Consider the following 24033-nt stretch of genomic DNA (forward strand, 5'->3'; position numbering starts at 1 on the left):
TCTCAGAAGCCTGTTCCCATTATCTTTTCTGGAGTGTTTTGTGCTGTTGTAGAGGTAGTTCATTCTGTTCAACAGAACCTCCCCTTGCTCCTGTGTTAAATCACATTTCATTAAAAGATTTTTTTTTTTCAAGTTGCTGCATTTTGTAAGAGATCATTTCTTGGGCGAAGTCCTGGAAAGAAGAGAATGCAAACCTGGTGTGATAGAGGCCAGGAATTGTGAGAGGGAACAGGACTTCCCTGTACAAAAAAAAATAGATCTGTGCTGAGAACCAGAACTGCCCAGCAAGGCTTTTGAAGTCACAATGCCAGTCAAGGTCTTCAAACAACAACTTCTGTTCTTCCCTAAGAGGAGCTGCTTGATCAAGCTTCTCCAATGTATGTTTTGTCTGCAATGGAAGTGCCAGGGGTCAAGATAGGAGGGGCACACAGGAGCAGAGAGCAGCCCACCTGACTGGGGTGGAGGGGCTTGCTCTCAGCACAGCCACCTCCATCTGGGCTGGGGATGCTCAGGCGAGTTGGGAGGGCCTCTCCCCAGTCCTAAGCAGGCAGCAGGAGAGGAGAGGAGAGGAGCGGAGAACAGAGGAAAGGAGAAAGAGGAGAGGAGAGGACAGCAACCCCGTGGCTGCCTCAGCTCCAGTCGTTGGGCGATGGGGCTTTGTGTTGGAGAGAAAATGGAGACAGGACTGGCTTGTTCATTTATTAATAGGCGTTTGTCACACACCAGGTTAGGAAATAATCCCCCTATTGTCATTATGTCTTAATCCTCCGGTTGTCAATATGTCTTCCAGGGCTTGCAGAGGAGGGAGGTGCTTTTTCAAAAGAAATCTCTTTTCAGAGATAAATGCAGATGAGCTTCTCTTTATACAATGGGGCATGGCCCTAAAATAAAATGTGTCTCAAACATGATACTTAAGATATGGAAGAAACTTCCTTTTCAGTAGCGTTGTAGATCTGTTGAAGAAGTCACTCCTTAGGAGGTTTTTGTATCAATAGAGGTTTCTGTATGTTGGGTTTCTTTAAAGCAAGGTTTTTCTGTATTTTGCTTGGATCCTAAAATAGTAATAAACAGCATCATTTAGGAAAGCCAAGGAGCTGACAGCCCTTTTGGAAGCTCTTAGTACCTCAACTAAGTCTAATCCACCTCTGATAAATGCATGTGGGACTTCCGCCTCCCTGGATCATTCCCTCCCACACCCACTGAGATGACCCTAGTTTTTGAAAACTGCAACAGCTTTTGAGCAGTTTCGAACTCAGTGAAGAATTACAAAAGCAGAGTCTCAGGAGCAAAGTAAAAACAGGCCTCTTTCAATCATATGATTATCAGTTAAATCTTTCAGAGTAGAGAAACCTAAGCACTTTCTATCCCTCTGACTGCATGTGAATGCTGAGTATATCCCTAGAACAACCAAAGGGACAGGATGTAGCCAACTTTCATTTAGCTGAAAACAGGAAAACACACACACACACACACACACACACACACACACAACTAACTAAGGCACCACATTCACTGTAGAAAAGAAGAAATCCATGATGCTAGGTAGCATTCATGGCAAAAATGAATTTTCTGGCGGTGAATCAACCACTAAAAAAAGCTTCCTGGAGCACATGGCACAGAGCAGCTTCTCAAACATGTCATGTGCTTATTATTTTGCTCCCAGCCTTTATTCCCCACACCACCCCAAGGCTGCATTCAGATACAGCAATTCAGTGCAAGGAGGAGCTTCTCTGTGAGATTAATCACCAGCAGGGGCCACGAGTGTCTGGCTGGGATGTGTGATTGATCCTGCCAGAGGATATGCAATGGGAAGCTAAAGCTGCCTTTTATTCAGTAAGCAAGGTTCAGAGACGTTTGCATTCTGCTAGGTAAGCACGACTCTCTCAAGACCCAAGTTAGATGGACTGCCCACTCAGCAGGAATTCTTGCCAAGGTAACACACAGTTGTGCCTCAGTGGACATGCCTGAGCCATGGAGGCCAGAGATTCAGAACTCATTTTGCAAATAGCATGATTCCATCATGTTTTAATTACATGAAGTGTAACAAACCCATTCTATTCAAGAGACTGGCAGGTGAAAAATGGATTAAGATCCCTGCTGTAGACTTGAGGTATATAGGATTTTTCTAATCGCTGGAGGGTGCTAGATGCTGGAATTTCCTAATTTTTGCAGAAAAAAAGAGTCTTGGGGTTTTGTAGACATTTTTGTCACATTCTCCTTTCTCCACACCCCTTAAAACTTAAGTGTAGGATTTATGAACAACCAAAATGAAAAGGAAAATACTGCATTTGGTATCACTGTAACTGGGAACAAATAAATGCTAAAGAGAGTTAGTAATTCAGGAGGTCTATCTGGATTCAGATGCCAGCAAAAGAAATGTTATCATGCCACCAATGTGTTTTGTAGCCTTGAGGCCTGGAGAGCCAGTAGGTCTGGGCTCAAAGCATGGCTGTGTGGCGACTTTCTAGCTACAACTCTGGGTAAGTTAGTTGTAATTTCCAAGTTTCCATTTTATTTTATTTTAATTATTTAGTACTTTTATTTCTCCATTTTCTTAAGGTGGGAAATGGATAAAACAGTACTATCTCACCTCATTCAGAATTCAACCAGATAATGTGAAGCATCAAGTCTGGAAATAATAAGTACATAGACCTCCACTAATGATTGGGATTAATTTATCAGAAGACCTAGCAAGATCTGGAAGAAATAGGTGGTAGTTGCTTCCCAGGTTGCCAAGGGAGGCATATAGCTCTTCCCAGGAGCAAAATACCCTCCTTGAATCAAGAGCAAAATCCTGTCTTGAAATATTAGTACCAAGCAGGTTTAATACTCTGCCCTCAAGGTTATCCTACAAGTGTCTAAATGCTCACATCAGAATGCACATTCAGCTCTGCCCACACATAGGGGCCATCTGAAACCTACGCATGTACACCATCACTCAGAAACCGCTCTTTCCTATATACAGGATGGTCTGTACATATATAACTACTTTTTCCCTGCTCACTATGATATACACATCCTTTTGTCATTTTAAATTACTGCATAGTTATTTAACCAGTAAATTCTGGACATTTAGATTATTTCTCCTTTCCTTTTGCTATCAGTAACTGCAGTTAACATACTTAAACAAACTTCTTGGCATATTTCTTTCTTAGAATCCTATGAAAGGAAGTGTCAAGCCGGTTATACTGGTTTTAAGGACTTTTGTTTCATTTTGCTAAATTATTTTCAAGAAAGAGGACAGTTAACACTCTATAAACAGTAAGTGAAAGTGCCAGTCTCCTCATATGCACACTGACTGGACTTAGTAAATGTTTGATCTTCCAATAGCATTTTGAACACCCTGGAGCAGTTGAATTTGGATCATTAGAGAAGGCAAAACACCTGAGGGGGGGGGGAACCACCTGAGGAAATTCATGTATTTTCCTGTAATGGCCTTAAACTAAATAGGGGAATTCTTTTTTTTTTTTGCTCTCTCTCCCTTCCTCCCTTATTTCCTACTTGCCTGCCTGCCTTTTCTTTTGAATCATAGCTGCATTGACATATTTTTCATAAAGCTCAGTAAGAAATTCAAACAGCGCTACTTAGAATAACAGCCTGGTGCTATCTTAGAAAGTTAAACAGTCACAAGTCTATGAACTAAGCATACAGGTTGGAAAGACACTTGCATAAGAGCTTGAGAGTACCCAAGAATGCACACAACAGCCCTAATCACCAAGCTAAGAAACTGACCTAGCTGTACATCCTCAGGAAAATTGATGAGGAAACTGTGCCATATTCCCACAGTGGACTGTCATGTGGCAGGGAAATGGGTGAACCACCACTAAATGCAACCACATGGATGAATCTCGGAAACAACTCTGAGTGAAAATAGCAAGTTGCAGAAGATTAAGTCCAGTATGATACAATTTGTATCAAGCTCAAAAGCAAACCAACTTAAATAACATACTGCTTTAGGGGGGTACATACATATGTGATAAAAACATTTTTTCATCAGATAAAAAACTAAAGAAAACCCACCTAGCGGTCTCAGACTAAAGATCGAAGCGAACTCTGCAAAAGGTACTCTAGGGGTCCTTTGGGGTAAGAGATAAGCCAGGCTGGTCTATCACTTAACAGCAGTGAGTAGGGCTCCATGCCCTGAGCTCCTGTTGAGCAGCATGCCAGCTGCCTCCTCCAGCTTTTGCACATAACCCTCAATCACCCTGTAGTGTAGAATCAAGTCCCCCATTTCTTTTTCTTTTTCTTTTTCTTTTTTTTTAAGATTTTTATTTATTCATGAGAGACAGAGAGAGAGAGAGGCAGAGACACAGGCAGAGGGAGAAGCAGGCTCCATGCAGGGAACCTGATGTGGGACTTGATCCTAGGACCCCGGGATCACGCCCTGGGCCAAAGGTAGGCACTAAACTGCAGAGCCACCCAGGGATCCCCCAAGTCTCCCATTTCTAACATCAGGTCTGTAGGAGTCTAAGAGGTTGAGTACCTTGTCCAAGATCAGGAGGTGGCAGACCCAGGACTCGGTTCCCATGAATCTCAGCACAGATACTTGTTTTCTACCCTGGAATGCCTCTTCTCACCCACCAGAGCTACCAGGGACAACACAGAGGCCCGTGGTAGAGATGCTAGAAATGTCTCCTTATACCCAGATTTCTGTAATTAGCAGGTGACAGAGTGGAGTATATGTCTGAAGACCTTAAAAGACATGCCCGTGGGGAATTGTACCACAGACTTTGCATCTGGACTACAGTAAGCTGTAAATGATCGTGAGTTTTGACAAATTCTACAATCTATGCTAAGATTAATTTGTCTCTACCCAGTGCCTGCCTCATTCAGAGTGATTAACATGTATTAACTCACTGAATCTTCACAGCAATGCCATGCATTGGGTGCTGTGGCTATGCCCTTCTTACAGATGAGGAAACTGAGTCCAGAGAGGTAAAGCAATGTGCCTTAGATGTTACAGAGGTAGAAAACAGTCCTAGGATTTGAACCTGGGCAAATCATAAGGCCCATGTTCCTAACTCCTCTGGGTCATGGACAGGAGGTACTTTCCCCCTTGTCAGGTGCATACCAGATAAAGGTGCTTACAGGAAGGGGTACACCTCTTCCAATAATTCACATTAATGATCCCACAAAGCCGTAAGGAGGTTGGCATCAAAAATAGTGGGTGATATATGTTCACTCCATTCTGCCATCTTCAGGCCTCTGAGAGCCTAGGAGAAAGACATGCTTAGCAGATTTTGGAAAGAGTCTGGAGGCCTGCTGAGAGTCTTGACATTCTTGTCTGAATGACATTGGCAGTGGCAGCTGTCCAAACACTGTGGTTGACTTTTAAGCCATTTAATTGAAACCATATTTAAAATACAAAAAAAAAAAAAAAAAAAGAGGAAGAGGAAGGAGTAGATGCCAGAATAGGAGAAAGATCTTGGCAAAAAACTTCCTATGCACTTTTTTTCCACCATTGGATTGACCAGACAGGGCCACAAAGCTGATACAACAGGATTAGCAAAATTGCATTGTTGGACATAGGCACAGCATGACACGTGCTACAGCAAAGGCATTTGGCAGGATTAACCTGCCAAGGATAAAGATGTAGCAGACAAGGGACTGAATTAATAGACTGGCATGACGGAAGCGGGGAAATCTATTTGCATGCAATATTAACTGTGCTAATAAACTCTGGGCTGTGCTCGGTAGGCCAAGCCATCCTCCTTGAACCAGGAGTTTTTATTTTGAAGCCCACCTGGAAGGCATCAGCCAAGATGCACTAAAGAAAGCAGCATTCACAGCTTGCATTTGAGTTTATTTTTGCCATTATCCTAGAGTAGACATCCTGTCTTACATGCCTGAAACAGTTATTTGTGACTACTGGCTGTGCAGGGTGATTGTGGTACCTCGGAGTTTTGATGCCAAGGGGTCCTCCATCTAGAGGGTTATTGTCTATGAAAAAGCAAGGAAGAAATGTAAGTACAAAAACACTCTAGAAAACACCTCCTTGGAGTGGATTCTTTTGCCTGATTTGTGTATTCTGATTCTCTTGAACATCAGGATGGGAGCAAGGTGAACAAACGAGACCGTCGATGACACAAATTTTAGGAGGTGCTCACCATCCTGCCCCTGCGAGTGGAGTCAGCATCTGAGAGCAAGTGACTCACAACCCTCACCCAGGCCTTGCCCTGCTGAAAGCACACATAGAAACAACATAAGCTACACCTGTTCAAAACATGGGTGCACTTAAATCCACTGACCAGAGACACCAATGCACCACTGGGTTTAGGGAGGTGCAAAGGGAGGGGGCCACCCGACACAACAAGATTGTGTTGTCCACCAGGTTACTGCTATGAGAGGGTGGAGACCTCTGCTCCTCGAGGGGCAGGTGCAGGCGTCATCCATAAGCTCCAGTGTGTCACTGGTGGGGGCTGCTTGAGGATGTTAACTCCCTGACATCCTGCTGACACACTCCGGCTCTCCTTCCTGATCCAAGTAGCCCCCAGGCCTACCACATCCTGTATGTGGGAATGGTGATGCTGGACACCAACCGTGTCTGCCACATGCAAGATTTAATTTGCTTCTGAAGATGCTGGAGCTGTATCCAATTCCTCCTGCTCTGAGGCTTATTAGGAATGTCAGTTTTTCAGAGAGTCCTAGATTTAAACCTGGTTTATCAGATTGGAGTCCCTGGGATGGGGAGTGGATTCCTGAGCTTCAGTTCCAAACCAGCTGAAGCAGGATCTAGAGCGGGAGTGGAACCCTGAGCCAGCCAGACTGGGGCTGGTGTCTGTGGTGACCCTTGTTCAACATGTTGGGGCGGGGGGGTGGCTGATGAGGAAACACCATGCATTTCTGTCACTGCCATCTTTTTCCAGAAGTAGCAGGCAGGAAAACAGTTGACTTGAGACCTCTGATGTTATAAAGCTTAGATAAGTGCCATGTACTTGGGATTGCCAAGGCAAGTAAGTGGTCATCATGTTCCTAAAAACAAAACAAAACCGAATTAGTGGCCTTGACCCCACCAAGTGTGTAGTGAAGGAATGACACCAGCAAGGCCAGAGTAGAGAATCATGCGGTAAAAGGCTTGGGTTAAAATCGGTGCAGAAGTTTAGAACACCAGAAATCTTACATTCTCTTAAAATGCCCCTGTGTGGTTCAGGTCCTCAGGAGGGCAGAAGCAGCTAAGAAGGCCCCACAGTGGGAGAGGACAGGGTACTCCACAGGGATGAACAATACAGGAGCCCCCAGCCCTGGGGCAGGTGGGGGCTCTAGCCAAGCCCAAGGCCACCAGCCAGGTCAAACACCCTGTTATAGGGAGAGGGCTAGCTTCTTGAGCTCACAGAAGGCTCCATCCACAGGAAAGGCCCAATCATTGACATTGCAGAGGACATTAATGGTCTAGACCTGTGTTCCAAGATCCAAAAGAAAGGGCATGCAGCCAAGTCCACAGGGAGAGGTGGTGATGGTGGACAGTATAGGGAGCTGAGCCCCCAGGACCTGTGGGATCTCACAAGGAATTTGGATTGCATTCTGGGTGTGATGGGAAGGGAATAAGGGCCTAACATAGCAGAGTGACATGCTCTGATTTTATGTTTTAAAAGGATCACTCAAGCTGCAGAGTAAAGAATGACTCACAAAGGGACAAACTGGGTGTGTATTGTGTTATCCTGATATGAGGGTGAGAGTCTCCTGGGGGTGCAGGGTGGCCATGGAGATGAAGAATGTACTTCAATGCCAGTGACCCAATGGCAAGCTTAGAACTGAGCAGAAGAGACGTCATGGACACTGTATAACAAGTGCCTTGAAGGAAGAGTACCAGATGCCTGGAGAGCATGTCATGGAGGAGTCCGATCTGGTCTGGGCGATGGGAGTCAGTCCAGGAAGTGACTTTGGTGCTCGCTTCGGCAGCACATATACTAAAAAAAAAAAACAGGAAGTGACTTTGGAGTGGAAGTCTGAAGGAGGAGTTGGTACTAAACTATGCAAAGTGGGGAGGGAGGATTTCAGGTGAAGAGGCTTATGCAAAGGCCCTGTGGCAGGAAAGAGAAGTTAGAAGAGTACAGAGAGGAAGAGGACTGTGAAGAATAAGGAGAAAAAGAGGGCCAGGCTGCCCTTGCACAGTGCCAACTGCTTCCAAGCATTTGAGGTTAAACCATGGTCACTTGTGGCTTTTGAGACAATCATTTCTTCATTTCTCTTTGACACTCTGAGCACTGATAGGTTCTAGATAGAACCAAGAAGAGGTAGCCGTAGATAGCTCTATCCATGGCCCCAGCTTCTCACTTATTCCCAAGTCCCCTTTTGGCCCTCGGTTATAGGAGTGGGACAGTGTGAGTCCCTAGGTATGGTGTTGTGGCTTCATAGGAGTCTGTACAGGTGTCACTTGGCACCACTACAGCCTTCCCATGTGCATGGTGTTAGCCAAAATGCATTAACTTTGCTAAAGGCTCTGGCCACTCAACAGTAGCAGTTAATAGTCCCCCCTTGCTTTTTTTTTTTTTTTTTTTTTTTTTTTTACAAGGAGCTAAGCTCACTTTCTAGGACTTGCTCATTCTCAGAGTAGGTGATTGTTAGTCCACAAGACAATCTACCAGACAGTCCAGCACCAACGGAAAGAAAAATTTCGAGGTCTCTCCCTACCCAAAGCTCAGAAAGCTAGCCACATAACTCAGCACCAGTACTTACTGAATACACACATGTATCAAGCATTTGCTGTAGGCAGGGTTTTCTAATCTTACTACACTGTTCTGCAGATATTAGAACTGAGGTCTAGAGAGTTCTACAACAGGCCCTAGGAACACAGGAAGAGACAGGGTCAACCTGGGGCCCAACATAGGCAACACACATGTTGTAGACACCTCAGGTTAGCAGCGCTGTGGACCACAGAGGCCTCAGTATAGACATTATGGCCTGATGTCCCAGCAGGATTCTTTGATTGTAGGCATAAAAATCCAATTGTTTCTGAACTCAAAAGCAATGGTGATTTACATGGCACAGCTATGGTTGATCAGTTACTCAAACTTTCTGCCTCCCCCAATTCTGGCAAGAACTTTGGTGGAACTTCTGTGTCACATCCAGTGCTAGGAACCTGCCAACTTGGTGTCCTTAAAATAAAGCAGGTTCTAAGATGGATGGCAGAAAGTGGAAAATATTTCTCTTGATTGGGTAGCTAAGAGCTACACGGCCAGGCAGGAGCCACTTTTAGCCAAAGAAGCTATTCATTTAAGTATTTATCGACACCTGGAAGTGGGGATTCAACTTCAAATGCTATTTTCATGTCAGTTTATGTTACAGAATTTCATAATGGTGATAAAACATAAGCAAATACTGAAATGAGAACTGCTAAGTTCTCATATATCTCACATCTCTCACATATCTCTCATATATCTCACATATCTGCCAGCTGAATCTGAGTGCTGGATCAGGTCACCTGCTGATGGAAAGGCAGAGCATGGTGATGACTCGTTTTCACACTGACCCCCTGATTTCCTTTCAGGCATCCTCGGCTTCTGTTGGTTTGCATGACAGCCCCAGATCCTCAGTGATGGCCCTGATTTTGTGCTTTGGATGTGTTTCCACCCTCTGGAGGATGAGTCCAGAAATACTCTCCATCCCCTGGAGGATTCCACTCGGACTCTGGCTGTCCTCAGTAGGTGTGGGAACCTCTCCGTGCAGCCTTCAGGGTCTGAGGACAGATGGAAAGAGAGGAGGTGGGGGGGGGGGTTCTTGGCAGTTACTCCTCAGAACATGAAGTGAGAATGGTCTCTGGTTTCTGTGTGTGGCAATGGAGTGATGGGAGTCCCCACATCTCTGCCATGTAAATTTCAGTGAAGAAAAAACTTTTTCTTAGAAAGATTTGGTTACCATTGCACCTCCCAGGGCAGAGATGTGCAAGCTGGGGCGGGGGGGGGGGTATGTTTCCCTTTGAGGATTTGTTGAAGGCAGTAGAGCCCCTTCCCAGAAAGGCACCAGTACACAGATAGGTTTGTGTCGCGGGGCCTGGGCTCCTTGGAGCTACTAATACCACCCATGAGTCTGGAGGATGGCAAGGCTGGCAAAGGACACGACAAACAAGAAAAGTGTGGGATAAAGATAGGGAGATGACATGTCGATTCTGCTTGCATTCCGTTCTAACCCACAGCTGTCTCTGTCCCCCCTCCACAGGCCAGCAGCAGCAAGGTGGTGACCGCATGCCTGCCAGCCACCCAAGACCTCCAGGCATGGTGTGGTGGGGCAGCTGGTGTTGTGAATCAGGCCGTTGCCAATCAGAGAACGGCTACTTCACAACACCAGGGTCACACCCCATCACAGGCACCGGCTGCCGTCAAGGCTGTGCAGCGGCTCATCTCAGGGACACAGCCATGCCCTCTGGAAGCCCAGCATGCATGCAGCTGTGGCTCCTCCTGCACAAACAGCTCTACTCATAAAAGAAAAACCACTCCTGGCTATGGCCTTCCCACTGTGAAACGGAGCTTTCACCCCTGTAAGGGTTAAGTGCCACTAAACTGAGTGTTTCCTCCCAGATGCCAGAAACCCAAAGGGTGGACTTGGGTCTTGGTTTTGATATGTGGCGGTGGTAGCTTTGGAAAGGGCAAGGTGGCAGGAAGGGAAGCCCTAGTTACAGGTGGTGGCCTCAGGGGACACCCCTGGAGAGATGGAGGCCTTTGGTAGCCACACAGACAGGGGACAGGTTCCCTGGAGAGTAAAGGCCTTTCTTTGAGTGTGAGAGTGCCACAGCTCTCCGGGAGGCCTGTGTCCCAGCGTGGCTGGATGAGAGCCAACAAAGGGACCCTCCCTAGAGGGTTGACTTCTCTGGCAGGCCCATCCTGGTAATATGTCACCTGTGCTGACAGGTGGGCTTTCTTCTACAGGACCTCACAGCCAGGGGCCCGGCAGCATTGAAATCTAACAAAGGTCCCCAGAGCTCATGCCTGACTTAAATCTTACACAGGACACCATCGTATTTCAGAGCCAAGCAGGGAGTTGAGAGATGGAGTGGCTGTGCCGGCCAGTGTCCTTTCTGAGGCTCTAAGGAAAAGAAAGAGGCCTACCTCTGGCTGTCTGTGGGGCACAGAGAGCACCCAGAGCCACTCTGATTAGCCAGGCTCTGTGTCACCTCCATGCTGTGCCACTGTCCCATAGGAAGCAGCGGGACGGAGGAAGACAGCCTGGTGGAAACGCACCGAGCAAGGTTGCACAGAGCCTGAGAGAAGCAGAACAGCCCTGGGTCCCTGTCCCCTTGGGGTTCCGGGAGGGGAGTCTGCCGCCCCTCACCCACCCCAAACCACGGCATGTCTGACGTTTGTACCAAGTTATGCCTGGGACAGGTATCTTAGAGTTGAGAGTCCTAGTTTCTCGGAAGTTCCTGCTGCCTTTTCCTGGAAACACCTGCGCCGCCCGCCTCGGAGAATCCATGCCCTCAGCAGCGCCCTGACCACAGCACGGTGAAGCCAGTGCGGCTTGCGTGGCCCCCAGGGCGGCCGGGGGCAGAGGGGGGATCCGGCCGCACAGCACACCCCGGTGCAGCGGTCTCAGCCCGGGGCGGGCGAGGCTGGGGCCTTCCGCAGCGCCCGCAGGTGCAGGCCCTCGTGCGGCTCCGCGGCCTGCACGCCCCCGGCCCTCGCCATCCTCCCCGTGCTGTCCAGCCGGTTCCCGAGCCCAGGCTCCCCACCCCGGAGGCCCGGTGAGGTGCCCGGTGAGGTGCCCGGCGCAGTGAGCGCTGCAAGCTGGACTCTGCCTTCCCATTTAGCCACTGCGCATCCAGCCACAGGCCTCTCCCTGAGGGTGCGTCTGCCCCTGGCCGTTTCTAGGCTCCCTGAGGGCAGGGGCGTTCAGCTGCATTCACTGTGCGCCTTCCAGCCCAGCTCCACGTCCGGCCTTGGGTAGAAGCTCAGTATGTCGTTCAAGACACGAAAGAGGACAGCCCGGACTGTGAGGGCCTTTCAGGGTCACGCTCTAGTCCTCTTGCCCATTGGAGCCCCAGGTTTATTTTCCTTTCAGTGACATGATAATAAGAGCGGGCACTTACAGCATGCAGACGGTAGGCCAGGCACTGCTCTGGGCACATGGTATCCATTTAGCCACTTATAGCCTCGGTTTCCCCATAATGGGCAGGTCACGTGACCATCTTATCAGCTAAGTACTGAGGTTGCGCCATCCACACTGTTGTTACTCAAACCCAGGTAGCCTGGCCCCAGGGTCCCCGCCGTGAGCCGCTGCTGCACACCCCGAGGAGCTAAAGTGCAGGGGACAAGGCTGGCATGGGAGGCCCCCGGGGCTTGCTCCCAGGAACCCAACAAAGCCTCCTCCATTCTCGGAAGCTTCCACTCTGGTTTCCTTAGCCAGATAGACCAGGCACTATTCTGTTTGTGCCTTCCTGAAAGGTTAGTTTCTAACCTTGTTAAAAGCACTTCATAGGGAAACCTGATTAAAAAACCTAATAAAATAAAAAATGGGGTCAAGTCCAGAGAGAGAGAACTGTTTAAGAAGCAGAGGAAGCTCTACTTAATTTTGTTGTTAAGCCAGTGAAGTCATCCGGAGGTTTGCACAGTTCCCGTCAGAGGTGGGAGGTTGCAAAGGCAAGTGTGTGCACTCAGAGAACCACGTGCTTTTGAGAGCGAGCCCCGGAGGCACAACCCTGGGCCTCTCTGCACAGTGCTTAGCCCCAGGCAATGCCCCATGCCTGGGCCACCCTCCTCTGCCCACAGAATGATTTCCAAAATGCATCCTGCCTCACTGAGAAGGGCCTGCCCTCATTCAGGACACCCCAGACCCTCCACTTAGGTAGACTTGATGTCACCTGAGCAGAAAGAAATTCAAGTGTCTACCCCCCACCCTCTTCTGAAACCCTGGCTTAGCGATCTGTACCACACACCTAATCTTGGGGATCCTGCATTTGCAGCTACCACATTTCCAAGTACAAGATTCTCTCAAGGGGTCCCACTGCAGACAACCGAAAGCCTTGGTGGTGCATGGAGCTTATCGAAGACATACTTTTCCACCCACCATCTTATCTTTCAAGCTGGTCACCATCTGCTGACCCTTGGTCAGTGCTTTTGGGGGAAGCTAGGTTTACAAAGGACTTTTGTTGAGTAAATACTTAACAAGAAAAGCAGTGGTTCTAAGTGTGAGCAGCATCAGCTCTGCCTGGGAACTTGACATGCCTGGATGGAGCCTCCAATCCAGACTGAGTACTTCCACTCGGGGAGAGCAATAATCTTGATCTTCATGGTGCTGGGGGCCAGGGCTGTGATCTCCTTCTGCATCCTGTCAGCAATGCCATACAGAGAGTCACCCTCCAGCCCTGCTGAATCAGAAACTCCGGACTGAGGCCTGGCAGTCTGTGTGTGAACCAGCCCTCCAGGCATTCTGAAGTGCCCCAAATTTGAGGACGATTAAAGTAGAGTGAAAGATGGGGGAAAAACCCCTCTCGGTGCCATGTGATAAAAGGGCACAATAAGGGAATGCCCGTGCCTGCGGTCAGCAACAGTGTGAGGAATAGGGGATCTACTATATGTTGAATAATAACGTTTTTAAACTCACTTGATTTTTAAAAATCAAGTAAAATCCTCAGGTGTTTACTTTTTTTTTTGTTTATTTTTAAAAATCAAGTAAATCCTCAGGTGTTCTGAACTATGGAAACCTGACCCTTCCCTTCTTCACCTGAATAAACATGCCCAGAACATTTTTTTCTCACAACAAGGACGTTGGAAGGTGTATTATTTTCCACCAATCTACAGACTTCAGTTTTGCTTTGTTTTGTTTTTCACAATTACTGAAAATGTATTGAATTCTTAACACAGTATCTGGCATATTTTAAAGGCTTTATATTTCTTTAACCTGCACTCACGACCACCCATTTTAAGAAGTGAAACTAGAAGCAAGAGAGGTTAAGTGGCCTGTCCCGCCATCCCCACCCCCACCCCCCAGGAGGGTAGAGCCACGGACATGCTCAAGCAGAGCAAGGGCGCAGACTGGAGCCCCATGGTGTCCTCAGGCCTGCGCTGAGACCTGCTTTTGATTTGCTACCTGGATACAGAACAACTGGGGACCAGGAAAGCTAGTGGTGTCAGGTCAGAGCACCCTGAGTCTGAGCACGTGAGAGCTATTTATGATTGGCAGCTTACTTGGGGAAATCTTGACTCTAAATGCCATAAAGACAAAACATACCAGGCAGTCATGGAAGGTAAATTATTTTACCTTGAGGTGGGTTTTTTTTGGTTGGTTGGTTTGCTTTTGGTTTTTGTAGATGTTTTTGATGAGTAGATTCTCTTGTTTTGTTTTGCTGTTGGTTCTCACTAGGCCCCGTGGATGGGCTTTTACGTTTTCCTTGTGCAACCACAGCCAAAGACACTTCCAGCTCCATGCATCAGTCTCTCGGTAGGTCCGACCCCAGAGAAGAGGCTTAAAAAAAGGTAATTTGAGGGTTTCTGTTCATTGTGTAACAAGATAAAAGTTTCCACATACTACAGTGAGATGGTCTGTAGGAAAGCTGTGCACAGACCCTTTGCTGGAATTGAAGAGTCCACAGGCCTCCCAAACAGAGTCGAAGTGGAACATTTTAACCATCACAGCTCCATTTTTTTTAGTTGGAAAAGTGGAGGTTCAGGAAAGTCAGGTAACCAGCATTAGGCTATACAGCCTCACCCTCTCTTTCCAGAACCATGATGGCCAGAGCTTTCTGCTCCAGAACAAACACAGTGACCCAGCTCCCCAGCTGGTGTTGACTGCCTGCAGGCACTGGCTGTGTCATCTCATTTAGGTACAGGACAGCTTTGGGAAGGGAAGCAGTGCTGTCAATCCCATTCTTCCGGTGAGGAACAGTCTCAGAAGAGTGAAGAAATTTGCTCAAGGTCTCCCAGCTGGTGAATGGACTGTCAGACTGTCGGACTTCTTCCGACCCTGCTGATGGGCTTCATCCTTCTCCTTCCTGGGCAGCTCTCCCCCTGCCCCACCAACAGACCGCACCTTACCCTGGGACTGCTTGCTTTCAGAATGTTCCAGCTGGGGGCACCCAGGTGGCTCAGTTGGTTAAGCCGCTGCCTTTGGTTCAGGTCCTGATCCCAGGGTCCTGGGATCCATCCCCACATTGGGACCCTTGCTCAACAGGGAGCCTGCTTCTCCCTCTCCTCCCGCCCCTGCCGCTATGCACACACACGTGTACTCTATCAAATAAATAAAATCTTTTTTAAAAATGTTCCAGCTGACAGCTTAAAACACTGGAGCTTGGGGAGAGAAAGCACTGCCCTCCTGTAGCGAACCTCCTGTATGCAGATTTTCTCAGGCCTCACTCAAGTGGACAAGAGTGTGTGTGTGTAATTGGCTTTTTGACTGTGAAACTCACCTTCTCTTCTGTCTTTGCCTGTACCGTCTCTTTCTGTGCATTGCCTGCAGGAATACCCTTCAGTGTTTTAGAGGCACAAAACAAATAACAAAAAACAAAACATTGTTCCAGCACCAAACCATTCGAAATCAAAAGTATTATAGATTTATAGGATAGGATGTGAAAGTTCCTTATAATCCTATCCCCAGAGAAAACCACTTAGTTTTTAATGGTTTTTTGTTTCGTTTGTTTGTTTTTTATAATGATTACCAAAGCCATACCCTTTTAACAATACATCAAAATGAATTAAAGGTAAATACAGGGCAGCCCGGGTGGCTCAGCGGTTTGGCCCCTGCCTTCAGCGCAGGGTGTGATCCTGGAAACCCAGGATCGAGTCCCACATCGGGCTCCCTGGGTGGAGCCTGCTTCTCCCTCTGCCTGTGTCTCTGCCTCTGTGTGTGTGTGTCTCTCTCATGAATAAATAAAGAAAATATTTTTAAATAAATAAATAAATAAATAAAATAAATAATAAATGTAAATACATGCTTCATTGCTCAGTCATCCTTGGCAGGCACAGGACCACATCCATGTGTACAGCTTGCCACATGAGTTACCAGGTCTCCCCACCATTGAGCCCTTGATTTTTGACCCAGAGTAAATAGAATAGGCAAGGGCTGACTTGTAGTGGTTTTGAAACACTCAGTCTTGAGGTTCTGACCTTCACTGCCCAGGGTCCCCTGGGATCCGCCACCACCCCCACAACCTCACTCCACCTTCCTGCTAGTCCTCAGACTCCCTGCCCCTAAGGCCTTCTCACCCACCTTTCCCTGCAGAGACTTCTTTCCTCCAGGTGTCAGGTTGACTCCCTTCCTCCCCTGAGGGCCACCCTGAACTTTCCTTTGAATGTGTGCCACTGGCCACAGCACAACCCTTCCCTCCCATCTCCCTACCTTGCTCCGCCTTGTCTCCAAGGCGTATGTATCACCTTTAGACTCTGATATAATTCACCTGTGATCTGGTCTCCTCCCACTAGATGTAACCCCCTGAAGGCAGGGATTATTGTCAGCTCTGTTCATTGATAACAGCTCCAGCGCGGTGCAGGATACACGCTAGGTGTTCAGCGCATGTCTGTCGGATGAGCAAATGTGGGACCCATCTTTGCCAAGGCCGAGGAGTAACAGCCCTTCTCCTGCTGGCCCCCAGCTTCTCCATCCCAGCCCCTCCCATAAATGGCTCCCTCTCCGCTGCATTCACATGGCATTTAAGCTCTGGGAAGCTCAAGTTTCCAGTGCCCTCATTTTATTGATAAGGATGATAAAGCCCACAGGAGAGGGTTCTTGACAAAGGCAAGAATGACTTTCGTGGGGCATTGTGACCAGAGGCTGTCATAGACAAGCCCAGGAATTTTGGATGCATCTTGCCAAGTTTAAGGACACAGAATACAGCTTCCCTGAGCTCCAGACTAGGTCAAGTTCCCCCATTACTCACATGGCACCCTGTACTTTAAAACCCTTTACACTCTTAAAGAACTGGTTTTGCAGTATCCTTTCTCCACCAAGCAGCAAGCTTCAGAAGTGGAGAAGTAAGGCTCCCCAAGACCTGACGATACCCGGCACATAGTAGGTGTTTTGACGGACTCTGTCTCCTGTAGTGCCTTGCTCTGTTCTGGCACACAGGGATACTTGACACTTTCCCCATTCTGCAAAAGACATTCAGTGCCTATTCCCAGAGCCACAAAACAAATTCAGAGACGACTGCCAAATGGATGGTACTACCAGCTTGGGAAGAGAGTGACCTGGTAAAGATGCTCCTATTTCTCTCCATGGAGTGGTAGGAGTGACCTAGGACCTAGAGGACAGACCTAAACTGTGACTTGCAGCCAAAAGCATTCATAATTTGTCTAACCAGAACTGTTCTATCAGAATTATCACCCATAACAAGAAGCCTGGAGGTAGGGAGTCCAGGACTGATGCTGTGATTTAAGGATGCCATCGAAAACCCAGGCTTCACCTTTCTGTTTTACCACCTTGTGGTCACAAGAAGGCTGCTACTGTTCAAGGCATCACCTCCACATTCCTCGAAGAAAAAAGGAGAGGCAGAATGGCCAGAAATATCCCTCTATTTATCAGGACACATAGCTTTCCCAGAAACCTCCACACAGCCACCTCCCACTTACATCTCACTGGCTAGAACTCCATCACATGGCCACCTGGAGCCCCTAGAAAGGTGAGGATTCACCTACTGAGAGCGGACAAGATGCAGCAGTGAGGGAGGAGTGGGTCTAAGAGCTGTAGAGTTAGCCAATAGCATCTGCCAAAACTATGAAAGTTATTTTTTATAGAACTGCTTTCTTACTACAAAAGCAATGTGTTCCAGTTGGTTGCATCTTTTTGACATGGATAAAACCATACTATAGGTTGCTTTATAATGACCTTTTCACTTGAAATGGTGAAAAATCTTTCCAAATTATTAAATAGTCTTTACAGAATCACATTTTATGTCTCTGTGTTCCATTGAATTAGAGACCATGGTTTATGCAGCCCCTTCATGTTGGGCCTTTCGAGGTTTATAAGGGTACAGTGTGACAAACCAACACCGGTGACTCTCCTCGTAGCTAAACTTTGCTCAGCATGCCCCTTTCTCAGAATGTATCATAAGGGAATAACCTTGGACATGCACAGTATTGAGAGCTTCAAGATGGCCTACCAAATAGCCTTCCTGGATGGATTATTCCAATGTACCATCCCCCCAGCAGATACCAGTGCCCTTTTCTCCCCCAGTTTTTCACCAACACTGACAAAAAGACTGGGGAAACAGAGACAGTAGCCTGACCCATTCCCCTCTTTCTTCAGATGAGGGGACAGAGGCAGCACTTGCACGAGAGTCTCAGCTCAGCCAGCCCTGGAGCCCGAGCTTCCACACTGCGTTGGGCCACATCCTGGAGCACCCTTGGGGTAGAGAGAAGCACCAGGATGTGGGAGTCTGAGGGGCCTCGGGAGGCAGGAGGAGGTGCCAAGCATTCTCAAGAAGAGAGGGCCAAGCCTGAAGGCCTTGAGGGCACAATGCCTAGAAGGTCATGGGTATTGGGAGTTCTGGGTCAGGGAGTCACCCTGGCAAGACAGATTTGCTTCTGACTCAGCACTGCAGTGCCACTCAAGCTGCAGGACCATAAATTGTTCACTTCCTTGTCTCTGGGACCAGTAAGATGGGGAAGTACGGCTCAGATCCAGGTCCTCTTGCTAGCTGTTCATGCCTTGGTATGAACTGAATTGTCTCCCTGAAAGTTTATATGTTAAAGTCCTAACCTCCGGTATCTTAGAATGGGATGATATTTGGAGATAGGTCCTTTAAGGAGGTAATTACAGTGAAATGAGGTCATAAGGGTGGAGCCTTGATCTGATATGACTAGTCTCCTTACAAGAAGAGGAAGAGATACTGGATCTCTCCCTCCCTGAGTATGCACTAGAAGAAAGGTGATGTGAGGACACAGCAAAAAGCTGGCCCCCTATAAGCCAAGTAGAAGGGCCCCAGAAGAAACCAAACATATCATCCCCTTGATCTTGGCCTTCCAGGCTACAGAACTGCAAGAAATACAATTGTGTGGTCTAAGGCCCCCAGTGTGTGCCACTTGGCTGTGGCAGCCCGAGCCTACTAATGTGCTGCTCCCACAGGTGTGGGGATTGATGCTGTTTCTCTGGCGTTCTGAGCCACAGGTATCAGATACCCTGCAACCGGAGGCTGATTGTTTCCAAGCCTTGAATACTTGGTGTGGCAGATGCTGTGGACACCCACACATTATCCAGGTGGACTCTGGTTCCCTGGCCATAATCAGCAGTTCCCGGCCTGCATTCCTTCTCAAGTTCTGTACCTGAGGCTCTTTCTGGTGTCCCCAGAGCCTGCTCAGCCTCTATGCAGGCCACATCTGCCAGCACATGGCAGGGAGCCAGCACCCCGGGGCTGTCTTCCACCAATGAGGAATAGAAGTCAAAATGGTCCCTGTATTCTGCATAGTTCCTCTGCATAGTCCCCAGCAGGTTCAAGCACATGTAGACTGGCTCACTGATGCCCCTTTACTGGCTCATACTCCTCCTCTCTGTAACACCGCCTGTCAGCTCCTGCTTCCTGGGATCTCCTCTCAAAGAAACTGCTCATCTCAGCATCTGCCTTTGAGGGGACTCAAACTAGGCACATAAGATAAACAACTGTGTTTTGAACCCAAGACAGACTTAGGTGCATATATATATATATGTGTGTGTGTGTGTGTGTGTGTGTATACACACACACACACACACACACACACACCAAATAGAATGTATTCTTTGGGGACAATGAGCAGTCCCTGAAGCTGCAGAGCCCGAGTCCTTATCACAGGGATGACAGCAGCTGAAGCAATGGCCACCCCCCCTCAGAACATGGAACCAGGAGTGTTCAAGCCACACGGACCTGGTCAGATCCCAGTTCTGTCTGCCTCTCCCTAGCAGGGCCATCTCAGGGTAGATAACTGGCTAGGTCTCCATGTCATCAACTGTGGGACTAGAAATATCACCAGCCTCACAGACTGGTGAGAGGCCCGAGGAAGATCAGGTGAGAAAAGCACCTGGCCCACAGTGGGCACTCAGCAGAAGGCAGCCGGCTTTTCTTTTTGAGGCAGCTGTGGAGATGTACTCCTCAGCTCTGGCTTCCAGAAAGAACTTGCTGCTCTGTGGCAAGGAGTAGAGTGGGTCGACAGCACGTTTAGCTGTGCCTGAGTCTCTGAGCAGACTTCCGCTCAGGCAGCCCCCAGCCTATGACTGAGCACAGCAGAGTCCTAAGGCCAGCCCCTTACTTGCAACATGGACCTTCTTTGAGGGGAAGTCTTTGCTCAGGAGCCCCCCACTAGACCAGCTGAGACTCCATCAGACACACATGGCAGCTGGAAGTTCTGCTGCCCAATTCTACTTCCTCCCCTTTGTACCCTTCACTGGCATTGTCTCTCCATTCCCCACCCACACCCCCAAAACCTCTCTTATTCCTACTTCCCTCTCAGGTGAATCCTCCCAAAAGATGGTGCTAAGGCATCTTTCCCTTCCTGTCTTATTTCTGAATTTACACAAAATAGCAACAGAGACACATTTTCACAGGGTTCCATCTGAGGGTCTCAAGTCTTTTAACCCAGTGGGATCCCTCCAAAAAAATTAGGATCACTCAGGCTCTTCCATTGAAAGCCATAGAAACAACCTTAGTTAATAGGAAAAAGAACAAGAATTTATTGAAATGCTATGGAATACTCAGTTATTTAAGGAAAAGCTATAAAGAACCATGCTCCAAAAGGATGGGGACCCAACAGCTCACAATCTCCTAGAATTATGAGCTTTTTTTTTTTTCAGGACACTATTATTGATATCAATAGCTCCAGTCAAATTTTAGTTCTTATAACATCCTACTTAGAGTACAAACTCCAGGGGTTTGTAATTGGTGCAGGAGGTGATGGGGTACCTTGCAAAGCAACTATTTTTTTACTGATGGACAGAACCACTGACACTGCATCCAAAGTAAGATCAAGGTGTCACTAGGGTCTGCCAGATGGCTGTCAGTTTTGATAGAACCAAATAGAAGAAGCAATGCCCATCCTGTCCCAAATCATGCCAAGAGCTCAAAAGCAATGCGTTGCTAATATATCTCTACCTGTTCACTCCTGCCCAACCACTATCCATTCCTTCCCTAAGTGTTTTGAGGTTCTTGGTTTCATATTATTGCACCTAATCTTAACATTTTCATCTCCCCAAAGTATCAGATAAGCAGTCAAGTAGGTGTTATTTCAAAAGAAATATTTTGGTTGCCTCCAAAAGAAAAATGTGGAGGCCGAGAAAATTAAGACCATTCCACCTTAAGTTCAGCGTTAGCACAAGTACAGCCATCCCAGGCCCCTGTGAATAAGAGCTGAAATTTACAGTACTTCAGTTACAGGAAAAAAAAAAAAACCAGCTTACAGCTTAACGTCCTAGAAAGCCCCATATTAGAATGAGAACAGAGCCCAGCCAGTGGCAGGAAGCCCCATATCAGAATGAGAACAGAGCTCAATGCCCTTGAAAGCCCCATATCAGAATGTAAACAGAACTTGAGGAATTCCTCCACCCCTTCTGAAAATCCCCTAGACCAGCCCATAAAAATCCAGCTGAATCCAAGTCCCTGCTCCACTGTGTCGGGTGTACTTGGACCCAAGCTCGAGCTTGCAAATAAACCCTCGTGCGCTTGAATCAGTGTCTGCTCCTTGGTGGTTTCAGCTCCTTGGTGGTTTCTTGGATTCGCAATCTTGGGCACAAAACAAAAAACATCCTTTCCCCATGCAATTCTTTCCTCCACTCTCCATTCTGATGAAAGACATTCTTGGTAGCACCAACTGCATCCTCTCTGGAATTTTGGCAACCTTTCAAAGGTCTCAAGATTTATTAAGATCTTTAAAGGCTATTTCACATTGTTCTAACTTTTCAGATTAAGCTCCTTATCCCAACCCTAGAACACTTTTGAGAGCTCAGGAAATCCATTAACGTGCAAGAGCCTGACAGCTGGGCCAGGAGACCCACAGCAGGAGATGTGGCACCCTAGGGATTCATATCCTCTAGGTAGGGATTCACCTTCAAACACTCAAGGCTGCTGCCTGCCAACACCTGTGATTCTCAGCCTAAGGACTTGTGGGGTTTTGCTTGTTTTTGTTCTGAATGTTTAGAGGTCAAGCGGAGAATGTTAATGTCCCTGGGAGGAGCACTCACCCAAGGACAGAGGAGGCTTTGCTAGACAAATCCACCATCCTCCTTGCCCCTTGGGAGGGTAACACAGTCTCCAAAGTTCCTCAGGGTACAACCCTTTGTAGCAGTCATTTCTGAACCCACACCTTTCCCAGCTGCTTCTCCTTCCCTACCTCACTTCCCCATTCTACTGATGATTCCATGGATCACCAAGTTACTTGCACATAAATCCTTGTCTCAGTGTGGTTCCCCTAGAAGTACACCTCAAGACAAAGCCCATCTTTGCATCTGTTAGTTTCTTTCCAGAAAGACTTGGAGAACAGCAGCACCCCTCCGCTGCTGGCAGAGGTGTGGGAAGGAAGCACCAGGCAGAGCCCCGGGCCAGCTGGGGAAATCCAAGTGGGAAGGCTGCAGCTTTCTCCCCTCAACCACCAGGAGACCCGCCTCTGTGTACCGAGCTGCAGTTCTGCCCCTGGGCCTGGGGGAACCAGGAGGCTGCTTCTGGGAATAGAAGGGATGCAGATGCCAACAGCCTTTCACTGCCTATAGGCGTATTTCACACTGACAGACTACCGGGGGTGTAGAACTATTTTTATTTAAAACACTGGTTGCCATGGTAACGTCCACATGACCCAATACTTATTCTAAGTCACACAGAAAATACCCTTGGGAAGGGAGAGAGAGAAACCCTGTGAGAATGCAGTGCAGCTAGCGGCAGCTCCTGGGAAAGAAGGCCACCCCAGCTCATGGTCTGAGCTCCTGCTCCTACACCTGCCCGAGTCCTCCAGGACTTTCACTTTGCAGTCAATGAAGAGGTTTAAAGGTGTGTGAGGAGTGCCACGATCTACCAACCTGCTATAGCTCCTCCTGGAAGGTCAGAAGTTTCCTCTGGAGTGACCTATTTCACCTCAAGATGGGTGCTCAGAATGGGCCCGGGGCACAGGGTGGGGATGCCGGCCCGGGGACCGATGCCCAGCCCCATTCAGCTTTCCAGAGTCTGCTTGGGCTGCAGGGAGGTCACAGGGCCACACACAGGCCCTGTGGCAGAAGAATGGGGGCTGGGAAGGCAGGGCCCACTGTGCCGCCTGGAGAGTACCTCCAAGGAGAAAAGGAAACCATGGGAAAGGAGTTGGCTTTTAAGAGCCAGAGGAAGAGCTCATACTACAGCAGCCTCCACCTGCATGCCTCCCTGACCCCGGTGCATTTCAGCTTCTGCACATCTTTAGAGGTTTCTTTACCTACCGGTTAGCATAAATCCCAGATTGGCAATGTTAACATCTGAGACCCTCAGAGACATGGAGGACCCAGGTGTCCTGGCCGGACCTGCTAGGGATTGGTCAGAGGCCGTGCAGCTATTGGTGGTTCAGTGTAGTAATTAGCATAATTCATAACTGTTCACATGAGTATGAGGGGGTGGATGTGGGCCATCCTTGAGTGCCAACTGGACAAAGGACACCAGGCCTTTCCCTTCCCCCGGCAATTCAATAGTGATTACAATAATAACAACAGCTCACACTGATTGAACACTCAATATATGAGAATGCCTGGCTCATGTGACCTGCGAGGCACCACTGTACCATACACATGATAAACTCCAGTTTCCCATCACTGAGCTTAAGTAACTGTCCAAGCAGCTGCTATGCCATGAAGCTTCAACCTGAACCCAGATCTGTGTGACTCCTCAGTAAGTGCTTTTTTATCCACATAATGCTGTGAAAGTAACCATGTAGGACTGCCTTGCCCAGGAAGATGGAGGCAGAAGAGCAGATGGAAGTATACGTGGAAGCAGGGAGGAGCCAGCTCTGCCTTGTGGATGATGATAGAGCTGGAGGGTGATAGGTGCTGGCCACGTGTCTGTAGTTTCAGTTCTTTGTCCACTTTTGTTATGATCTCTTCACTGCCCAGGCCTGGTTTGGCTGCCGTAACAACCCCTCCACACTGTCAGTGGTCTACCATTTCTGTTTTGAGACCCAGAGGAGGGAGGAGTGGCCCAGG

General features: G+C 48.0%; 1 protein-coding gene across 1 annotated transcript in view; it reads right to left on the reverse strand.

The window, feature by feature from the left end:
- Positions 1-260: 260 nt before the first annotated feature.
- The window catches only part of LOC144294201 (uncharacterized), a 147667-nt gene continuing 123894 nt past the window's right edge, over positions 261-24033 (reverse strand). Inside the window, exons 4-6 of the mRNA XM_077865998.1 lie at positions 15336-15391; positions 14191-14399; positions 261-1052 (exon numbers count right to left, since the gene is read on the reverse strand). Coding sequence (XP_077722124.1) covers positions 966-1052; positions 14191-14399; positions 15336-15375 — 336 coding nt within the window. The 5' untranslated portion in view covers positions 15376-15391 and the 3' untranslated portion in view covers positions 261-965. The remainder of the gene's footprint in view (positions 1053-14190; positions 14400-15335; positions 15392-24033) is intronic.

The sequence above is a fragment of the Canis aureus genome, chromosome 22, assembly GCF_053574225.1.
Source record: "Canis aureus isolate CA01 chromosome 22, VMU_Caureus_v.1.0, whole genome shotgun sequence".
NCBI classification, from domain to species: Eukaryota; Metazoa; Chordata; class Mammalia; order Carnivora; family Canidae; genus Canis; species Canis aureus.